This window comes from Oncorhynchus tshawytscha, linkage group LG07, assembly GCF_018296145.1.
Source record: "Oncorhynchus tshawytscha isolate Ot180627B linkage group LG07, Otsh_v2.0, whole genome shotgun sequence".
NCBI lineage: Eukaryota > Metazoa > Chordata > Actinopteri > Salmoniformes > Salmonidae > Oncorhynchus > Oncorhynchus tshawytscha.
Genome location: NC_056435.1, coordinates 43,610,992 through 43,630,673, shown reverse-complemented (window position 1 = coordinate 43,630,673; position 19,682 = coordinate 43,610,992). Strand labels below are relative to the sequence as shown.

At 40.9% G+C, this 19,682-nt stretch overlaps 3 protein-coding genes across 3 annotated transcripts; all 3 read left to right on the top strand.

Annotated features, from left to right (window-relative positions):
* The first annotated feature begins 1,102 nt into the window (after positions 1-1,102).
* Positions 1,103-5,496, top strand: LOC121846798 (sodium-dependent neutral amino acid transporter SLC6A17-like). The gene is made up of 3 exons (XM_042324455.1): positions 1,103-4,242; positions 4,714-4,906; positions 5,151-5,496. The coding sequence occupies exons 1-3, from the start codon at positions 4,229-4,231 to the stop codon at positions 5,325-5,327; spliced, it is 384 nt and encodes a 127-aa protein (XP_042180389.1). The 5' UTR covers positions 1,103-4,228; the 3' UTR covers positions 5,328-5,496.
* Positions 5,497-11,025: 5,529 nt separating this feature from the next.
* LOC121846797 (sodium-dependent neutral amino acid transporter SLC6A17-like) lies at positions 11,026-11,911 on the top strand. Its single transcript, XM_042324454.1, has 2 exons — positions 11,026-11,099; positions 11,569-11,911. Exons 1-2 carry the CDS (start codon positions 11,086-11,088, stop codon positions 11,789-11,791), a joined length of 237 nt encoding a protein of 78 aa, XP_042180388.1. The 5' UTR covers positions 11,026-11,085; the 3' UTR covers positions 11,792-11,911.
* Positions 11,912-17,872: 5,961 nt separating this feature from the next.
* On the top strand, positions 17,873-19,191 carry LOC121846796 (sodium-dependent neutral amino acid transporter SLC6A17-like). The gene is made up of 3 exons (XM_042324453.1): positions 17,873-17,952; positions 18,424-18,616; positions 18,861-19,191. The coding sequence occupies exons 1-3, from the start codon at positions 17,939-17,941 to the stop codon at positions 19,035-19,037; spliced, it is 384 nt and encodes a 127-aa protein (XP_042180387.1). The 5' UTR covers positions 17,873-17,938; the 3' UTR covers positions 19,038-19,191.
* The last annotated feature ends 491 nt before the right edge of the window (positions 19,192-19,682 follow it).

The window sequence follows — 19,682 nt, the reverse complement described above, 5'->3', positions numbered from 1 at the left end:
TACAACTGGATTGGAGTCCACCTGTGGTAAATTCAATTGATTGGACATGATTTGGAAAGGCACACACCTGTCTATATAAGGTCCCACAGTTGACAGTACATGTCAGAGAATATACCAAGCCATGAAGTCAAAGGAATTGTCCGTAGAGCTCAGAGACAGGATTGTGTCGAGGCACAGATCTGGGGAAGGGTACCAAAAAATGTATGCAGCATTGAAGGCCCCAAGAACACAGTGGCCTCCATCATTCTTAAATTGAAGAAGTTTGGAACCACCAAGACTCTTCCTAGAGCTGGCCGCCCGGCCAAACTGAGCAATCTAAGGGAAGGGCCTTGGGCAGGGAAGTGACCAAGTACCCAATGGTCACTCTGACAGAGCTCCAGAGTTCCTCTGTGGAGATGGTTGTCCTGGAAAGTTCTCCATCAATCAGGCCTTTATGGTAGAGTGGTCAGACAGAAGCCTAAATTCCAAGCGTCATGTCTGATGGAAGCCTGGCGCCATCTCTACGGTGAAGCAAGATGGTGGGAGCATCATGCTGTGGAATGTTTTTCAGTGGCAGGGACTGGGAGACTAGTCAGGATCGAGGGAAAGATGAAAGGAGCAAAGTACAGAGAGATCCTTGATGAAACCTCAGGCTGGGGCGAAGGTTCACCTTCCAACAGGACAATGACCCTAAGCTCACAGCCAAGACAACGCAAGAGTGGTTTCGGGACAAGTCTCTGAATGTCCTTGAGTGACCCAGCCAGAGCCCAGACTTGAACCCAAGCGAACATCTCTGTAGAGACCTGAAAATAGCTGTGCAGCGACGCTCCCCATCCAACCTGACAGAGTTTGAGAGAATCTGCAGAGAAGAATAGGAGAAACTCCACAAATACAGGTGGGCCAAGCTTGTAGCGTCATACCCAAGAAGACTCAAGGCTGTAATCGCTGCCAAAGGTGCTTCAACAAAGTACTGAGTAAAGAGTCTGAATACTTATGTAAATGTGGTATTTCTGTTTTATTTTTAATACATTTGCCAAAATATCTAAAAACCTGTTTTTGCTTTGTCATTATGGGGTATTGTGTGTAGATTGATGAAGAAAAAAAATATGCAATACATTTTAGAATGAAGGTGTAAGGTAACAAAATGTGGAAAAAGTGAAGGGCTCTGAATATTTTCCGAATGCACTGTATATATTTGTGGCAGGTTTGAATCCTTTTAAGCTTTGCAGTCCTCCATATCAGTCCTCTATATCATATGATAGAGTGTAGTTATGCTTTCCCTAGATTTTATGTAGAACGTTTCTTTGTAATTTAGTGTGCCACTGAAGCACTTGAGCAGACGACTGCTCTTGACACACCTTCTTTCGTTTCAATGCTCTACCTGCTTCAGCAAAGTGTTTAGCGGCAGGAAGAATATTGATTGGCATTGGTTACAATGCCAACAGTCCAAAGGGATCTGTATATTTTGAAAGACTATGTGCAAGGCTGCTGTAAAGACACTGTCTTCATTGTCTATTTGCTAGCATTCATGCTAGGCTCTTCACATAAGCACCACTGTCTCATCTAGTGTCAGTGTCCTACTGTATCTTGTCTACTTCAAGCCAATACTCTCCATGTTCATCATGTAGGAGTTATATAGTGTGATACTCCAGGCCAAGCATACAGTAGCTAGTGTCTTAGAAACTTCAGTACCTCTACCAAAGAGTCTGCCTGTTGACTACGTCCTGTACATACACCATGGAGAAGAATGAACAGATCACAATCACTTTCAGAGCAGAAATCCAGGAAGAAACGCACTGTGTAATGTGCTGCTATTGATGTAGACGGTGAAAGAGGACTTGTCCAGTCACTACAAATAGCACAGATGAAGAGTACAAAAGGAGCACAAAACTTTTTGATGATCTCATATTATGAGAAATCTTTGCAATAAATTACTACCAAGCATATAAAAATGTATTGACATAACCTTCTTACAAATAATTCATCGGAACAAGAAAGACTGTAGTATTTATAGGCACAAATTGGAATGTATTACAGCAGATGTGATGATTAAGGAGCTTTGACCAAATCTGATCGAAGTCTGACTGTAAAGCAATCTCCATTTTACTGAGGAATATAAACCTTCCAATGGTTGATCCTCAAATCTCTATTTACTGATACTCATGAGCAGAATGGCAGTGCTTCATGCTTAGTATGTAAGTGTGTCTTAATTTAAACCAAGAGCACAGTTCTCCGTTGGACAATTTCAACCCTCTTACAGAAGTGAAGTATTAAAACCAGATAGAGACTAGCACACAGTGCTAGTTTAATATCTGCCAAGACCTTTTCCCACAAGTATTTACACAGTTTCATCACACAGATTGCAAAGCTTTTACCATTCGTTCTTGCCATAACAAACAAAAAAAAAAGTACATTTGACAATCTGAAATGGCAGGGAAGGAAGGAAATGTCGCCCCCCCCCCCGTGACCGTGACCCACTTTCATAAAGTAAAATGCCCACTTGGCCTGTCACTCTTATCGTCGTTTGAATTACAAATAGCTGTGAAGTCAAAATGGTTCCATTTTAGCTAGCTTTCTTTTATGAAGAGGATTGCTTTATTTGTATTTTTATCACAATGTTCAAAGCCATGGTGTTGATGATTAAATTACTACATTTATATTATTGCATAATATCCTATCTGTGTATGTTGGTGCGCATAATGTTTAATACTAATTAAGATTTTATCTGTAAACGTGACCGGGTGTACTTTTTCATCCTGTGTATATTTCATTGTATATTTGAGGTTTCTCTATTTTGTAGTTGGTATACCTTATCTATGACTATGGGAGTGTAAAAGGAGTGCGACGAGGGGGTGGGTACAGTATGTTAACCTTGTGTGATCCTAATGTAGCCTCGTTTTGAGAACGTGTATTGTCGAACTCTGACGAGCTACATGTGCAGCACTCTGGTTCCCATGTGTTCCTCTCTCAGCTGCTTGTAGAGAGGCGTGGCCCTCCAGACAAGAACACATGGATAAGCATATCTATGCAGTAGGTTAATATACAACCAGTCTTTGCTTGAAGTTCTAGTCAAGCTTTATTTGAGTCAAAATCCCTCACTTTAAACGTCTGTAAATATTCTTACGTCTGTAAGATTCTACACCCGATAATAATCCAATTATTCTAAAGATAGAGCAAAACTTGTGAAGTATATAAATGTCTTAACACTGAAGAACTGTTTCGATGAGAGTTAATGTGGAGGAAATGACTATTGGATGTGGTGAATATGAATGCACTTTTTCACTTGAATCTCAAAAGAGTATTGTTATGTTTTTGTTTTCTGCATGTTGGTATGCTCAGTGTTTGCCCTAGCGTGGGTACAGTCTTTGTTAAAGCATTGTACTATTATATTATCTGCTGCACCTTCTCACCTTCTCCAGCTACAACAAGATAGACAACAACTGCCACTTTGACGCCATGCTCGTCTCCTTTATAAACCTTTTCACCTCCATCCTGGCTACTCTGGTGGTGTTCGCCGTGCTGGGCTTCAAGGCAAACCTTATGAATGTGAAGTGTGTCATAGTGTGAGTTCAAATCAACTGCCCTATCGGACGTAGGGTAAGTTGAGTCAAAGGGATAAGTTGAGCCACCCTTGTTTCTAGGAAACCATACACAAAATGAATCATGTGGCCAAATATTTAGGACGAGGTCATAATTTCATAGAGTATGAATGAAGAAACCACATCGAAAAAGTGGTAGGCAAGTTAGGTCCAAAAAACTGAAAACTGGTTTTCACAAAGTCAAATGAGTGTATTGTGTTATAAGTTATTGTGTCATGATGCTTGTATCTAAATCAAAGTATATATTTTTAAGATTGTTTTATACATCAGTTGGGGTCTTTATAAGCTACCATATGAGTTCCTAAACCTAGCATGAAAGTGCATCCCTGTAGCTGTGTGGGTTAATATAGTCAAAATGTTTGCCTTGGGGTAAGTTGAGCCAATGGCCACCATACCCCATACAAACGATGATTACATTTGGTCAGTTTTATGCATAAAACTGATAGTATTTTTGCAATGTGTCATGCGTATGAACTCAAGTGCATTTTATTGTTACAGAGAAGACATCATCATATCCTGTGCATACAGACATATAAAGGGCAATGGTATCGCCCCCCCCCCCCTTGAGGTTCTTGAGAGAGCAGCCAATGAAGTGAGAGAAAGGAAGAAGTCCATTCGAGCAGGAGGCAAGGGATGAAAAAATTGACTGAATGACATTGAAGAGGTACATTGACAACAACAAAAAACAATACCTGTACCTGTGCAAAAGAGAGGCTGTGACAGAGTAGCAGAGGCACACAAGGTCTTATCTGATGACATGGAGTCTGAGCTTGCTAAACATATCAAGAATCTCACAGACCATATTCATGGGCTTAGTAGCCTGAAATGCACAGAACTTACCTACGAATTGGCACATACAAACAATATTCACAACCTTCTAAAATATATATAGGTATCTTTGTTAGAAAGAAAACTATATTTCCCTTGACGGAGTGATGCTGAATGTAAAAAATGGCTCAACTTACCCTCTTCTCCCCTAGTGATAGTGGAGGAAATGTATGATGTCTAATCCAGAATGAAACCACTCTTTGCTCACACCATACATTTATTATCGTGCCCTCTCTGTGATCAGAGTCAGGACTTTTGCAGTACGTTTCATCTTGTGCACTAACATGATTCGCGGTGGTCCCTTCAGAAATGCAGAGAAGATCATTGGCTGCCTGAACTCTAACGTGCTGAGTCATGACCTCATTCTGCCACACGTGAACTTCTCCCAGCTGTCCACCGTAGACTACACTGAGATTTACGGTGTCATCAAGACGTTGAAGGAAGGCAGCTTCGCCAAGCTGGGCCTGGACCCTTGTGTTCTGGAGGATGAGCTCAACAAGGTGCAGTGGGTCTGTTTGTCTGGTCTGTGAGCTCTACATCATCCATCATCAACTGGATCTGAATATGATCTTCACAACACCATACCAACTAGGCTTTTCTAGTCATCCTTATGCTGTACTTATTAAACTCCTTTTTGTCTCTTCGGTCCCCTCTCCCTCTCTCTATCACAATCTCTTGGTCCTCTTTTGCTCCCTCTCTCCTCCACTCTTTTCTTTCTCTCTATATCCATCCCTCTCTTTGCAGTCAGTGCAGGGTACAGGCTTGGCCTTCATTGCCTTCACAGAGGCCATGACTCATTTCCCAGCCTCTCCCTTCTGGTCCTTCACGTTCTTCTTCATGCTCATCAACCTGGGCCTGGGCAGTATGATCGGCACCATGACAGGCATCACCACGCCCGTCCTCGACACCTACAAGATCTAGAAGGAGCTCTTCACAGGTCAGCCCTAAAACCAACTATGGCTCTCCCATTCTCCTCTATCATAGTTTCATACACAAATTCAGCACTTTTACCCAAGACAGAGTGGGGAACTAGGTAAGACTCACAAATTCTGAGATTATTAAGGATGACTCATTTTTTGTTCTATTGTTGTAGTCCTTTCAGGGCTGAATACAAAGTAATAGCAATAACAGCAATGTTGCATACATACAGTAAAGACTGTCATCCAAGCAGACAAAAGGTTTTACATAATGTGAAGGTTATTCAACTCCACTACCAATTCACCTGTGAGGAAGACGCTATATAAAAGCTGCAGACACTGCACACTTTCAGACTAATGCTTTTAGCTACCTCATCTTGCTCCAATTCCCTCTGTCTATTTCTCTGTATCTGTATTTGTATTTATTAAGGATCTCCATTAGTTCCTGCCAAGGCAGCAGCTACCCTTCCTTGGATCCAAACAAGATTAAGGCAGTTACACAAAACAATTAAATGATAAAACAGTAGATCATACAACACATTATTACAACACTAAACGACCACTACATATCTACAATACAAAATGTATCATCAGTGGTGGAAAAAGTACCCAATTGTCATACTTGAGTAAAAGTAAAGATACTTTAGTTAATAGAAAATGACTCAAGTAAAAGTGCATACTACTTGAGTCTAAAAGTATTTGGTTTTAAATATTCTTAAGTATCAAAAGTACATGTAATTGCTCAAATATACTTAAGTATCAAAAGTATAAATCATTTCAAATTCCTTATATTAAGCAAGCCAGATGGCACCATTTCTTGTTTTTTAAAGTTACGGATAGTCAGGGCCACACTGAAAAATAATTTACAAACGGAACATGTGTGTTTAGTGAACCCCTAACGATCACCCTCCTACAGGCCAACTCACATTTAACCCTACAGAGTCTCACCACCAGAGGGACCTGCAGCGCTGCCCAAAACAACCTCCACCCTCACGCTATGAGTGACCCTAGTCACAGGACACCCCTCTCCCCCTCTCCAACAGACCCAGATGTTAGAGTTTACCGCAGCAGGGGCTGCTTTGACAAGGAACCACATGGTCAGGTGTCTGAGATATTACAATGGTGTGTATCTATCCCTAATGGAGTGTATTCAGTGCTGGACACGCAGTATGTTCTGGTCTAGAGGCCAGGCAGCAGTATTCTTATTATGCTCTGCTCTGCTCTGCTTATTGCAGACAGTTTAGGGGAATGTAGAGAAAATCATATTTACGTTGGCATTAAGTGAAACTGAATGTGAGTATCTATACAGTGCATTCGGAAAGAATTCAGACTTTTTCCACATTTTAAGTTACAGCCTTTGAATAAGGCTGTAACCCTATTATTGTCCTCATCACTCTATGCACAATACCCCATAATGACAAAGCGAAAACTGTTTTTTATAAATGTCTGCAAATGAATTACAAATTTTAAAAACAGACCCTTTGCTATGAGACTCAAAATTGAGCTCCGGTGCATCCTGTTTTCATTGGTCATCCTTGAGATGTTTCTACAACTGGATTGGAGTCCACCTGTGGTAAATTCAATTGATTGGACATGATTTGGAAAGGCACACACCTGTCTATATAAGGTCCCACAGTTGACAGTACATGTCAGAGAATATACCAAGCCATGAAGTCAAAGGAATTGTCCGTAGAGCTCAGAGACAGGATTGTGTCGAGGCACAGATCTGGGGAAGGGTACCAAAAATGTATGCAGCATTGAAGGCCCCAAGAACACAGTGGCCTCCATCATTCTTAAATTGAAGAAGTTTGGAACCACCAAGACTCTTCCTAGAGCTGGCCGCCCGGCCAAACTGAGCAATCTAAGGGAAGGGCCTTGGGCAGGGAGGTGACCAAGTACCCAATGGTCACTCTGACAGAGCTCCAGAGTTCCTCTGTGGAGATGGTTGTCCTGGAAAGTTCTCCATCAATCAGGCCTTTATGGTAGAGTGGTCAGACAGAAGCCTAAATTCCAAGCGTCATGTCTGATGGAAGCCTGGCGCCATCTCTACGGTGAAGCAAGATGGTGGGAGCATCATGCTGTGGAATGTTTTTCAGTGGCAGGGACTGGGAGACTAGTCAGGATCGAGGGAAAGATGAAAGGAGCAAAGTACAGAGAGATCCTTGATGAAACCTTAGGCTGGGGCGAAGGTTCACCTTCCAACAGGACAATGACCCTAAGCTCACAGCCAAGACAACGCAAGAGTGGTTTCGGGACAAGTCTCTGAATGTCCTTGAGTGACCCAGCCAGAGCCCAGACTTGAACCCAAGCGAACATCTCTGTAGAGACCTGAAAATAGCTGTGCAGCGACGCTCCCCATCCAACCTGACAGAGTTTGAGAGAATCTGCAGAGAAGAATAGGAGAAACTCCACAAATACAGGTGTGCCAAGCTTGTAGCATCATACCCAAGAAGACTCAAGGCTGTAATCGCTGCCAAAGGTGCTTCAACAAAGTACTGAGTAAAGAGTCTGAATACTTATGTAAATGTGGTATTTCTGTTTTATTTTTAATACATTTGCCAAAATATCTAAAAACCTGTTTTTGCTTTGTCATTATGGGGTATTGTATGTAGATTGATGAAGAAAAAAAATATGCAATACATTTTAAAATGAAGGTGTAAGGTAACAAAATGTGGAAAAAGTGAAGGGCTCTGAATATTTTCCGAATGCACTGTATATATTTGTGGCAGGTTTGAATCCTTTTAAGCTTTGCAGTCCTCCATATCAGTCCTCTATATCATATGATAGAGTGTAGTTATGCTTTCCCTAGATTTTATGTAGAACGTTTCTTTGTAATTTAGTGTGCCACTGAAGCACTTGAGCAGACGACTGCTCTTGACACACCTTCTTTCGTTTCAATGCTCTACCTGCTTCAGCAAAGTGTTTAGCGGCAGGAAGAATATTGATTGGCATTGGTTACAATGCCAACAGTCCAAAGGGATCTGTATATTTTGAAAGACTATGTGCAAGGCTGCTGTAAAGACACTGTCTTCATTGTCTATTTGCTAGCATTCATGCTAGGCTCTTCACATAAGCACCACTGTCTCATCTAGTGTCAGTGTCCTACTGTATCTTGTCTACTTCAAGCCAATACTCTCCATGTTCATCATGTAGGAGTTATATAGTGTGATGCTCCAGGCCAAGCATACAGTAGCTAGTGTCTTAGAAACTTCAGTACCTCTACCAAAGAGTCTGCCTGTTGACTACGTCCTGTACATACACCATGGAGAAGAATGAACAGATCACAATCACTTTCAGAGCAGAAATCCAGGAAGAAACGCACTGTATAATGTGCTGCTATTGATGTAGACGGTGAAAGAGGACTTGTCCAGTCACTACAAATAGCACAGATGAAGAGTACAAAAGGAGCACAAAACTTTTTGATGATCTCATATTATGAGAAATCTTTGCAATAAATTACTACCAAGCATATAAAAATGTATTGACATAACCTTCTTACAAATAATTCATCGGAACAAGAAAGACTGTAGTATTTATAGGCACAAATTGGAATGTATTACAGCAGATGTGATGATTAAGGAGCTTTGACCAAATCTGATCGAAGTCTGACTGTAAAGCAATCTCCATTTTACTGAGGAATATAAACCTTCCAATGGTTGATCCTCAAATCTCTATTTACTGATACTCATGAGCAGAATGGCAGTGCTTCATGCTTAGTATGTAAGTGTGTCTTAATTTAAACCAAGAGCACAGTTCTCCGTTGGACAATTTCAACCCTCTTACAGAAGTGAAGTATTAAAACCAGATAGAGACTAGCACACAGTGCTAGTTTAATATCTGCCAAGACCTTTTCCCACAAGTATTTACACAGTTTCATCACACAGATTGCAAAGCTTTTACCATTCGTTCTTGCCATAACAAACAAAAAAAAGTACATTTGACAATCTGAAATGGCAGGGAAGGAAGGAAATGTCGCCCCCCCCGTGACCGTGACCCACTTTCATAAAGTAAAATGCCCACTTGGCCTGTCACTCTTATCGTCGTTTGAATTACAAATAGCTGTGAAGTCAAAATGGTTCCATTTTAGCTAGCTTTCTTTTATGAAGAGGATTGCTTTATTTGTATTTTTATCACAATGTTCAAAGCCATGGTGTTGATGATTAAATTACTACATTTATATTATTGCATAATATCCTATCTGTGTATGTTGGTGCGCATAATGTTTAATACTAATTAAGATTTTATCTGTAAACGTGACCGGGTGTACTTTTTCATCCTGTGTATATTTCATTGTATATTTGAGGTTTCTCTATTTTGTAGTTGGTATACCTTATCTATGACTATGGGAGTGTAAAAGGAGTGCGACGAGGGGGTGGGTACAGTATGTTAACCTTGTGTGATCCTAATGTAGCCTCGTTTTGAGAACGTGTATTGTCGAACTCTGACGAGCTACATGTGCAGCACTCTGGTTCCCATGTGTTCCTCTCTCAGCTGCTTGTAGAGAGGCGTGGCCCTCCAGACAAGAACACATGGATAAGCATATCTATGCAGTAGGTTAATATACAACCAGTCTTTGCTTGAAGTTCTAGTCAAGCTTTATTTGAGTCAAAATCCCTCACTTTAAACGTCTGTAAATATTCTTACGTCTGTAAGATTCTACACCCGATAATAATCCAATTATTCTAAAGATAGAGCAAAACTTGTGAAGTATATAAATGTCTTAACACTGAAGAACTGTTTCGATGAGAGTTAATGTGGAGGAAATGACTATTGGATGTGGTGAATATGAATGCACTTTTTCACTTGAATCTCAAAAGAGTATTGTTATGTTTTTGTTTTCTGCATGTTGGTATGCTCAGTGTTTGCCCTAGTGTGGGTACAGTCTTTGTTAAAGCATTGTACTATTATATTATCTGCTGCACCTTCTCACCTTCTCCAGCTACAACAAGATAGACAACAACTGCCACTTTGACGCCATGCTCGTCTCCTTTATAAACCTTTTCACCTCCATCCTGGCTACTCTGGTGGTGTTCGCCGTGCTGGGCTTCAAGGCAAACCTTATGAATGTGAAGTGTGTCATAGTGTGAGTTCAAATCAACTGCCCTATCGGACGTAGGGTAAGTTGAGTCAAAGGGATAAGTTGAGCCACCCTTGTTTCTAGGAAACCATACACAAAATGAATCATGTGGCCAAATATTTAGGACGAGGTCATAATTTCATAGAGTATGAATGAAGAAACCACATCGAAAAAGTGGTAGGCAAGTTAGGTCCAAAAACTGAAAACTGGTTTTCACAAAGTCAAATGAGTGTATTGTGTTATAAGTTATTGTGTCATGATGCTTGTATCTAAATCAAAGTATATATTTTTAAGATTGTTTTATACATCAGTTGGGGTCTTTATAAGCTACCATATGAGTTCCTAAACCTAGCATGAAAGTGCATCCCTGTAGCTGTGTGGGTTAATATAGTCAAAATGTTTGCCTTGGGGTAAGTTGAGCCAATGGCCACCATACCCCATACAAACGATGATTACATTTGGTCAGTTTTATGCATAAAACTGATAGTATTTTTGCAATGTGTCATGCGTATGAACTCAAGTGCATTTTATTGTTACAGAGAAGACATCATCATATCCTGTGCATACAGACATATAAAGGGCAATGGTATCGCCCCCCTTGAGGTTCTTGAGAGAGCAGCCAATGAAGTGAGAGAAAGGAAGAAGTCCATTCGAGCAGGAGGCAAGGGATGAAAAAATTGACTGAATGACATTGAAGAGGTACATTGACAACAACAAAAACAATACCTGTACCTGTGCAAAAGAGAGGCTGTGACAGAGTAGCAGAGGCACACAAGGTCTTATCTGATGACATGGAGTCTGAGCTTGCTAAACATATCAAGAATCTCACAGACCATATTCATGGGCTTAGTAGCCTGAAATGCACAGAACTTACCTACGAATTGGCACATACAAACAATATTCACAACCTTCTAAAATATATATAGGTATCTTTGTTAGAAAGAAAACTATATTTCCCTTGACGGAGTGATGCTGAATGTAAAAAATGGCTCAACTTACCCTCTTCTCCCTAGTGATAGTGGAGGAAATGTATGATGTCTAATCCAGAATGAAACCACTCTTTGCTCACACCATACATTTATTATCGTGCCCTCTCTGTGATCAGAGTCAGGACTTTTGCAGTACGTTTCATCTTGTGCACTAACATGATTCGCGGTGGTCCCTTCAGAAATGCAGAGAAGATCATTGGCTGCCTGAACTCTAACGTGCTGAGTCATGACCTCATTCTGCCACACGTGAACTTCTCCCAGCTGTCCACCGTAGACTACACTGAGATTTACGGTGTCATCAAGACGTTGAAGGAAGGCAGCTTCGCCAAGCTGGGCCTCGACCCTTGTGTTCTGGAGGATGAGCTCAACAAGGTGCAGTGGGTCTGTTTGTCTGGTCTGTGAGCTCTACATCATCCATCATCAACTGGATCTGAATATGATCTTCACAACACCATACCAACTAGGCTTTTCTAGTCATCCTTATGCTGTACTTATTAAACTCCTTTTTGTCTCTTCGGTCCCCTCTCCCTCTCTCTATCACAATCTCTTGGTCCTCTTTTGCTCCCCTCTCTCCTCCACTCTTTTCTTTCTCTCTATATCCATCCCTCTCTTTGCAGTCAGTGCAGGGTACAGGCTTGGCCTTCATTGCCTTCACAGAGGCCATGACTCATTTCCCGGCCTCTCCTTCTGGTCCTTCACGTTCTTCTTCATGCTCATCAACCTGGGCCTGGGCAGTATGATCGGCACCATGACAGGCATCACCACGCCCGTCCTCGACACCTACAAGATCTAGAAGGAGCTCTTCACAGGTCAGCCCTAAAACCAACTATGGCTCTCCCATTCTCCTCTATCATAGTTTCATACACAAATTCAGCACTTTTACCCAAGACAGAGTGGGGAACTAGGTAAGACTCACAAATTCTGAGATTATTAAGGATGACTCATTTTTTGTTCTATTGTTGTAGTCCTTTCAGGTCTGAATACAAAGTAATAGCAATAACAGCAATGTTGCATACATACAGTAAAGACTGTCATCCAAGCAGACAAAAGGTTTTACATAATGTGAAGGTTATTCAACTCCACTACCAATTCACCTGTGAGGAAGACGCTATATAAAAGCTGCAGACACTGCACACTTTCAGACTAATGCTTTTAGCTACCTCATCTTGCTCCAATTCCCTCTGTCTATTTCTCTGTATCTGTATTTGTATTTATTAAGGATCTCCATTAGTTCCTGCCGAGGCAGCAGCTACCCTTCCTTGGATCCAAACAAGATTAAGGCAGTTACACAAAACAATTAAATGATAAAACAGTAGATCATACAACACATTATTACAACACTAAACGACCACTACATATCTACAATACAAAATGTATCATCAGTGGTGGAAAAAGTACCCAATTGTCATACTTGAGTAAAAGTAAAGATACTTTAGTTAATAGAAAATGACTCAAGTAAAAGTGCATACTACTTGAGTCTAAAAGTATTTGGTTTTAAATATTCTTAAGTATCAAAAGTACATGTAATTGCTCAAATATACTTAAGTATCAAAAGTATAAATCATTTCAAATTCCTTATATTAAGCAAGCCAGATGGCACCATTTCTTGTTTTTAAAGTTACGGATAGTCAGGGCCACACTGAAAAATAATTTACAAACGGAACATGTGTGTTTAGTGAACCCCTAACGATCACCCTCCTACAGGCCAACTCACATTTAACCCTACAGAGTCTCACCACCAGAGGGACCTGCAGCGCTGCCCAAAACAACCTCCACCCTCACGCTATGAGTGACCCTAGTCACAGGACACCCCTCTCCCCCTCTCCAACAGACCCAGATGTTAGAGTTTACCGCAGCAGGGCTGCTTTGACAAGGAACCACATGGTCAGGTGTCTGAGATATTACAATGGTGTGTATCTATCCCTAATGGAGTGTATTCAGTGCTGGACACGCAGTATGTTCTGGTCTAGAGGCCAGGCAGCAGTATTCTTATTATGCTCTGCTCTGCTCTGCTTATTGCAGACAGTTTAGGGAATGTAGAGAAAATCATATTTACGTTGGCATTAAGTGAAACTGAATGTGAGTATCTATACAGTGCATTCGGAAAGAATTCAGACTTTTCCACATTTTAAGTTACAGCCTTTGAATAAGGCTGTAACCTATTATTGTCCTCATCACTCTATGCACAATACCCCATAATGACAAAGCGAAAACTGTTTTTTATAAATGTCTGCAAATGAATTACAAATTTTAAAAAACAGACCCTTTGCTATGAGACTCAAAATTGAGCTCCGGTGCATCCTGTTTTCATTGGTCATCCTTGAGATGTTTCTACAACTGGATTGGAGTCCACCTGTGGTAAATTCAATTGATTGGACATGATTTGGAAAGGCACACACCTGTCTATATAAGGTCCCACAGTTGACAGTACATGTCAGAGAATATACCAAGCCATGAAGTCAAAGGAATTGTCCGTAGAGCTCAGAGACAGGATTGTGTCGAGGCACAGATCTGGGGAAGGGTACCAAAAATGTATGCAGCATTGAAGGCCCCAAGAACACAGTGGCCTCCATCATTCTTAAATTGAAGAAGTTTGGAACCACCAAGACTCTTCCTAAGAGCTGGCCGCCCGGCCAAACTGAGCAATCTAAGGGAAGGGCCTTGGGCAGGGAGGTGACCAAGTACCCAATGGTCACTCTGACAGAGCTCCAGAGTTCCTCTGTGGAGATGGTTGTCCTGGAAAGTTCTCCATCAATCAGGCCTTTATGGTAGAGTGGTCAGACAGAAGCCTAAATTCCAAGCGTCATGTCTGATGGAAGCCTGGCGCCATCTCTACGGTGAAGCAAGATGGTGGGAGCATCATGCTGTGGAATGTTTTTCAGTGGCAGGGACTGGGAGACTAGTCAGGATCGAGGGAAAGATGAAAGGAGCAAAGTACAGAGAGATCCTTGATGAAACCTTAGGCTGGGGCGAAGGTTCACCTTCCAACAGGACAATGACCCTAAGCTCACAGCCAAGACAACGCAAGAGTGGTTTCGGGACAAGTCTCTGAATGTCCTTGAGTGACCCAGCCAGAGCCCAGACTTGAACCCAAGCGAACATCTCTGTAGAGACCTGAAAATAGCTGTGCAGCGACGCTCCCCATCCAACCTGACAGAGTTTGAGAGAATCTGCAGAGAAGAATAGGAGAAACTCCACAAATACAGGTGTGCCAAGCTTGTAGCATCATACCCAAGAAGACTCAAGGCTGTAATCGCTGCCAAAGGTGCTTCAACAAAGTACTGAGTAAAGAGTCTGAATACTTATGTAAATGTGGTATTTCTGTTTTATTTTTAATACATTTGCCAAAATATCTAAAAACCTGTTTTTGCTTTGTCATTATGGGGTATTGTATGTAGATTGATGAAGAAAAAAAATATGCAATACATTTTAAAATGAAGGTGTAAGGTAACAAAATGTGGAAAAAGTGAAGGGCTCTGAATATTTTCCGAATGCACTGTATATATTTGTGGCAGGTTTGAATCCTTTTAAGCTTTGCAGTCCTCCATATCAGTCCTCTATATCATATGATAGAGTGTAGTTATGCTTTCCCTAGATTTTATGTAGAACGTTTCTTTGTAATTTAGTGTGCCACTGAAGCACTTGAGCAGACGACTGCTCTTGACACACCTTCTTTCGTTTCAATGCTCTACCTGCTTCAGCAAAGTGTTTAGCGGCAGGAAGAATATTGATTGGCATTGGTTACAATGCCAACAGTCCAAAGGGATCTGTATATTTTGAAAGACTATGTGCAAGGCTGCTGTAAAGACACTGTCTTCATTGTCTATTTGCTAGCATTCATGCTAGGCTCTTCACATAAGCACCACTGTCTCATCTAGTGTCAGTGTCCTACTGTATCTTGTCTACTTCAAGCCAATACTCTCCATGTTCATCATGTAGGAGTTATATAGTGTGATGCTCCAGGCCAAGCATACAGTAGCTAGTGTCTTAGAAACTTCAGTACCTCTACCAAAGAGTCTGCCTGTTGACTACGTCCTGTACATACACCATGGAGAAGAATGAACAGATCACAATCACTTTCAGAGCAGAAATCCAGGAAGAAACGCACTGTATAATGTGCTGCTATTGATGTAGACGGTGAAAGAGGACTTGTCCAGTCACTACAAATAGCACAGATGAAGAGTACAAAAGGAGCACAAAACTTTTTGATGATCTCATATTATGAGAAATCTTTGCAATAAATTACTACCAAGCATATAAAAATGTATTGACATAACCTTCTTACAAATAATTCATCGGAACAAGAAAGACTGTAGTATTTATAGGCACAAATTGGAATGTATTACAGCAGATGTGATGATTAAGGAGCTTTGACCAAATCTGATCGAAGTCTGACTGTAAAGCAATCTCCATTTTACTGAGGAATATAAACCTTCCAATGGTTGATCCTCAAATCTCTATTTACTGATACTCATGAGCAGAATGGCAGTGCTTCATGCTTAGTATGTAAGTGTGTCTTAATTTAAACCAAGAGCACAGTTCTCCGTTGGACAATTTCAACCCTCTTACAGAAGTGAAGTATTAAAACCAGATAGAGACTAGCACACAGTGCTAGTTTAATATCTGCCAAGACCTTTTCCCACAAGTATTTACACAGTTTCATCACACAGATTGCAAAGCTTTTACCATTCGTTCTTGCCATAACAAACAAAAAAGTACATTTGACAATCTGAAATGGCAGGGAAGGAAGGAAATGTCGCCCCCCCGTGACCGTGACCCACTTTCATAAAGTAAAATGCCCACTTGGCCTGTCACTCTTATCGTCGTTTGAATTACAAATAGCTGTGAAGTCAAAATGGTTCCATTTTAGCTAGCTTTCTTTTATGAAGAGGATTGCTTTATTTGTATTTTTATCACAATGTTCAAAGCCATGGTGTTGATGATTAAATTACTACATTTATATTATTGCATAATATCCTATCTGTGTATGTTGGTGCGCATAATGTTTAATACTAATTAAGATTTTATCTGTAAACGTGACCGGGTGTACTTTTTCATCCTGTGTATATTTCATTGTATATTTGAGGTTTCTCTATTTTGTAGTTGGTATACCTTATCTATGACTATGGGAGTGTAAAAGGAGTGCGACGAGGGGTGGGTACAGTATGTTAACCTTGTGTGATCCTAATGTAGCCTCGTTTTGAGAACGTGTATTGTCGAACTCTGACGAGCTACATGTGCAGCACTCTGGTTCCCATGTGTTCCTCTCTCAGCTGCTTGTAGAGAGGCGTGGCCCTCCAGACAAGAACACATGGATAAGCATATCTATGCAGTAGGTTAATATACAACCAGTCTTTGCTTGAAGTTCTAGTCAAGCTTTATTTGAGTCAAAATCCCTCACTTTAAACGTCTGTAAATATTCTTACGTCTGTAAGATTCTACACCCGATAATAATCCAATTATTCTAAAGATAGAGCAAAACTTGTGAAGTATATAAATGTCTTAACACTGAAGAACTGTTTCGATGAGAGTTAATGTGGAGGAAATGACTATTGGATGTGGTGAATATGAATGCACTTTTTCACTTGAATCTCAAAAGAGTATTGTTATGTTTTTGTTTTCTGCATGTTGGTATGCTCAGTGTTTGCCCTAGTGTGGGTACAGTCTTTGTTAAAGCATTGTACTATTATATTATCTGCTGCACCTTCTCACCTTCTCCAGCTACAACAAGATAGACAACAACTGCCACTTTGACGCCATGCTCGTCTCCTTTATAAACCTTTTCACCTCCATCCTGGCTACTCTGGTGGTGTTCGCCGTGCTGGGCTTCAAGGCAAACCTTATGAATGTGAAGTGTGTCATAGTGTGAGTTCAAATCAACTGCCCTATCGGACGTAGGGTAAGTTGAGTCAAAGGGATAAGTTGAGCCACCCTTGTTTCTAGGAAACCATACACAAAATGAATCATGTGGCCAAATATTTAGGACGAGGTCATAATTTCATAGAGTATGAATGAAGAAACCACATCGAAAAAGTGGTAGGCAAGTTAGGTCCAAAAAACTGAAAACTGGTTTTCACAAAGTCAAATGAGTGTATTGTGTTATAAGTTATTGTGTCATGATGCTTGTATCTAAATCAAAGTATATATTTTTAAGATTGTTTTATACATCAGTTGGGGTCTTTATAAGCTACCATATGAGTTCCTAAACCTAGCATGAAAGTGCATCCCTGTAGCTGTGTGGGTTAATATAGTCAAAATGTTTGCCTTGGGGTAAGTTGAGCCAATGGCCACCATACCCCATACAAACGATGATTACATTTGGTCAGTTTTATGCATAAAACTGATAGTATTTTTGCAATGTGTCATGCGTATGAACTCAAGTGCATTTTATTGTTACAGAGAAGACATCATCATATCCTGTGCATACAGACATATAAAGGGCAATGGTATCGCCCCCCTTGAGGTTCTTGAGAGAGCAGCCAAGGAAGTAAGTGAGAGAAAGGAAGAAGTCCATTCGAGCAGGAGGCAAGGGATGAAAAAATTGACTGAATGACATTGAAGAGGTACATTGACAACAACAAAAAACAATACCTGTACCTGTGCAAAAGAGAGGCTGTGACAGAGTAGCAGAGGCACACAAGGTCTTATCTGATGACATGGAGTCTGAGCTTGCTAAACATATCAAGAATCTCACAGACCATATTCATGGGCTTAGTAGCCTGAAATGCACAGAACTTACCTACGAATTGGCACATACAAACAATATTCACAACCTTCTAAAATATATATAGGTATCTTTGTTAGAAAGAAAACTATATTTCCCTTGACGGAGTGATGCTGAATGTAAAAAATGGCTCAACTTACCCTCTTCTCCCCTAGTGATAGTGGAGGAAATGTATGATGTCTAATCCAGAATGAAACCACTCTTTGCTCACACCATACATTTATTATCGTGCCCTCTCTGTGATCAGAGTCAGGACTTTTGCAGTACGTTTCATCTTGTGCACTAACATGATTCGCGGTGGTCCCTTCAGAAATGCAGAGAAGATCATTGGCTGCCTGAACTCTAACGTGCTGAGTCATGACCTCATTCTGCCACACGTGAACTTCTCCCAGCTGTCCACCGTAGACTACACTGAGATTTACGGTGTCATCAAGACGTTGAAGGAAGGCAGCTTCGCCAAGCTGGGCCTGGACCCTTGTGTTCTGGAGGATGAGCTCAACAAGGTGCAGTGGGTCTGTTTGTCTGGTCTGTGAGCTCTACATCATCCATCATCAACTGGATCTGAATATGATCTTCACAACACCATACCAACTAGGCTTTTCTAGTCATCCTTATGCTGTACTTATTAAACTCCTTTTTGTCTCTTCGGTCCCCTCTCCCTCTCTCTATCACAATCTCTTGGTCCTCTTTTGCTCCCTCTCTCCTCCACTCTTTTCTTTCTCTCTATATCCATCCCTCTCTTTGCAGTCAGTGCAGGGTACAGGCTTGGCCTTCATTGCCTTCACAGAGGCCATGACTCATTTCCCGGCCTCTCCCTTCTGGTCCTTCACGTTCTTCTTCATGCTCATCAACCTGGGCCTGGGCAGTATGATCGGCACCATGACAGGCATCACCACGCCCGTCCTCGACACCTACAAGATCTAGAAGGAGCTCTTCACAGGTCAGCCCTAAAACCAACTATGGCTCTCCCATTCTCCTCTATCATAGTTTCATACACAAATTCAGCACTTTTACCCAAGACAGAGTGGGGAACTAGGTAAGACTCACAAATTCTGAGATTATTAAGGATGACTCATTTTTTGTTCTATTGTTGTAGTCCTTTCAGGTCTGAATACAAAGTAATAGCAATAACAGCAATGTTGCATACATACAGTAAAGACTGTCATCCAAGCAGACAAAAGGTTTTACATAATGTGAAGGTTATTCAACTCCACTACCAATTCACCTGTGAGGAAGACGCTATATAAAAGCTGCAGACACTGCACACTTTCAGACTAATGCTTTTAGCTACCTCATCTTGCTCCAATTCCCTCTGTCTATTTCTCTGTATCTGTATTTGTATTTATTAAGGATCTCCATTAGTTCCTGCCAAGGCAGCAGCTACCCTTCCTTGGATCCAAACAAGATTAAGGCAGTTACACAAAACAATTAAATGATAAAACAGTAGATCATACAACACATTATTACAACACTAAACGACCACTACATATCTACAATACAAAATGTATCATCAGTGGTGGAAAAAGTACCCAATTGTCATACTTGAGTAAAAGTAAAGATACTTTAGTT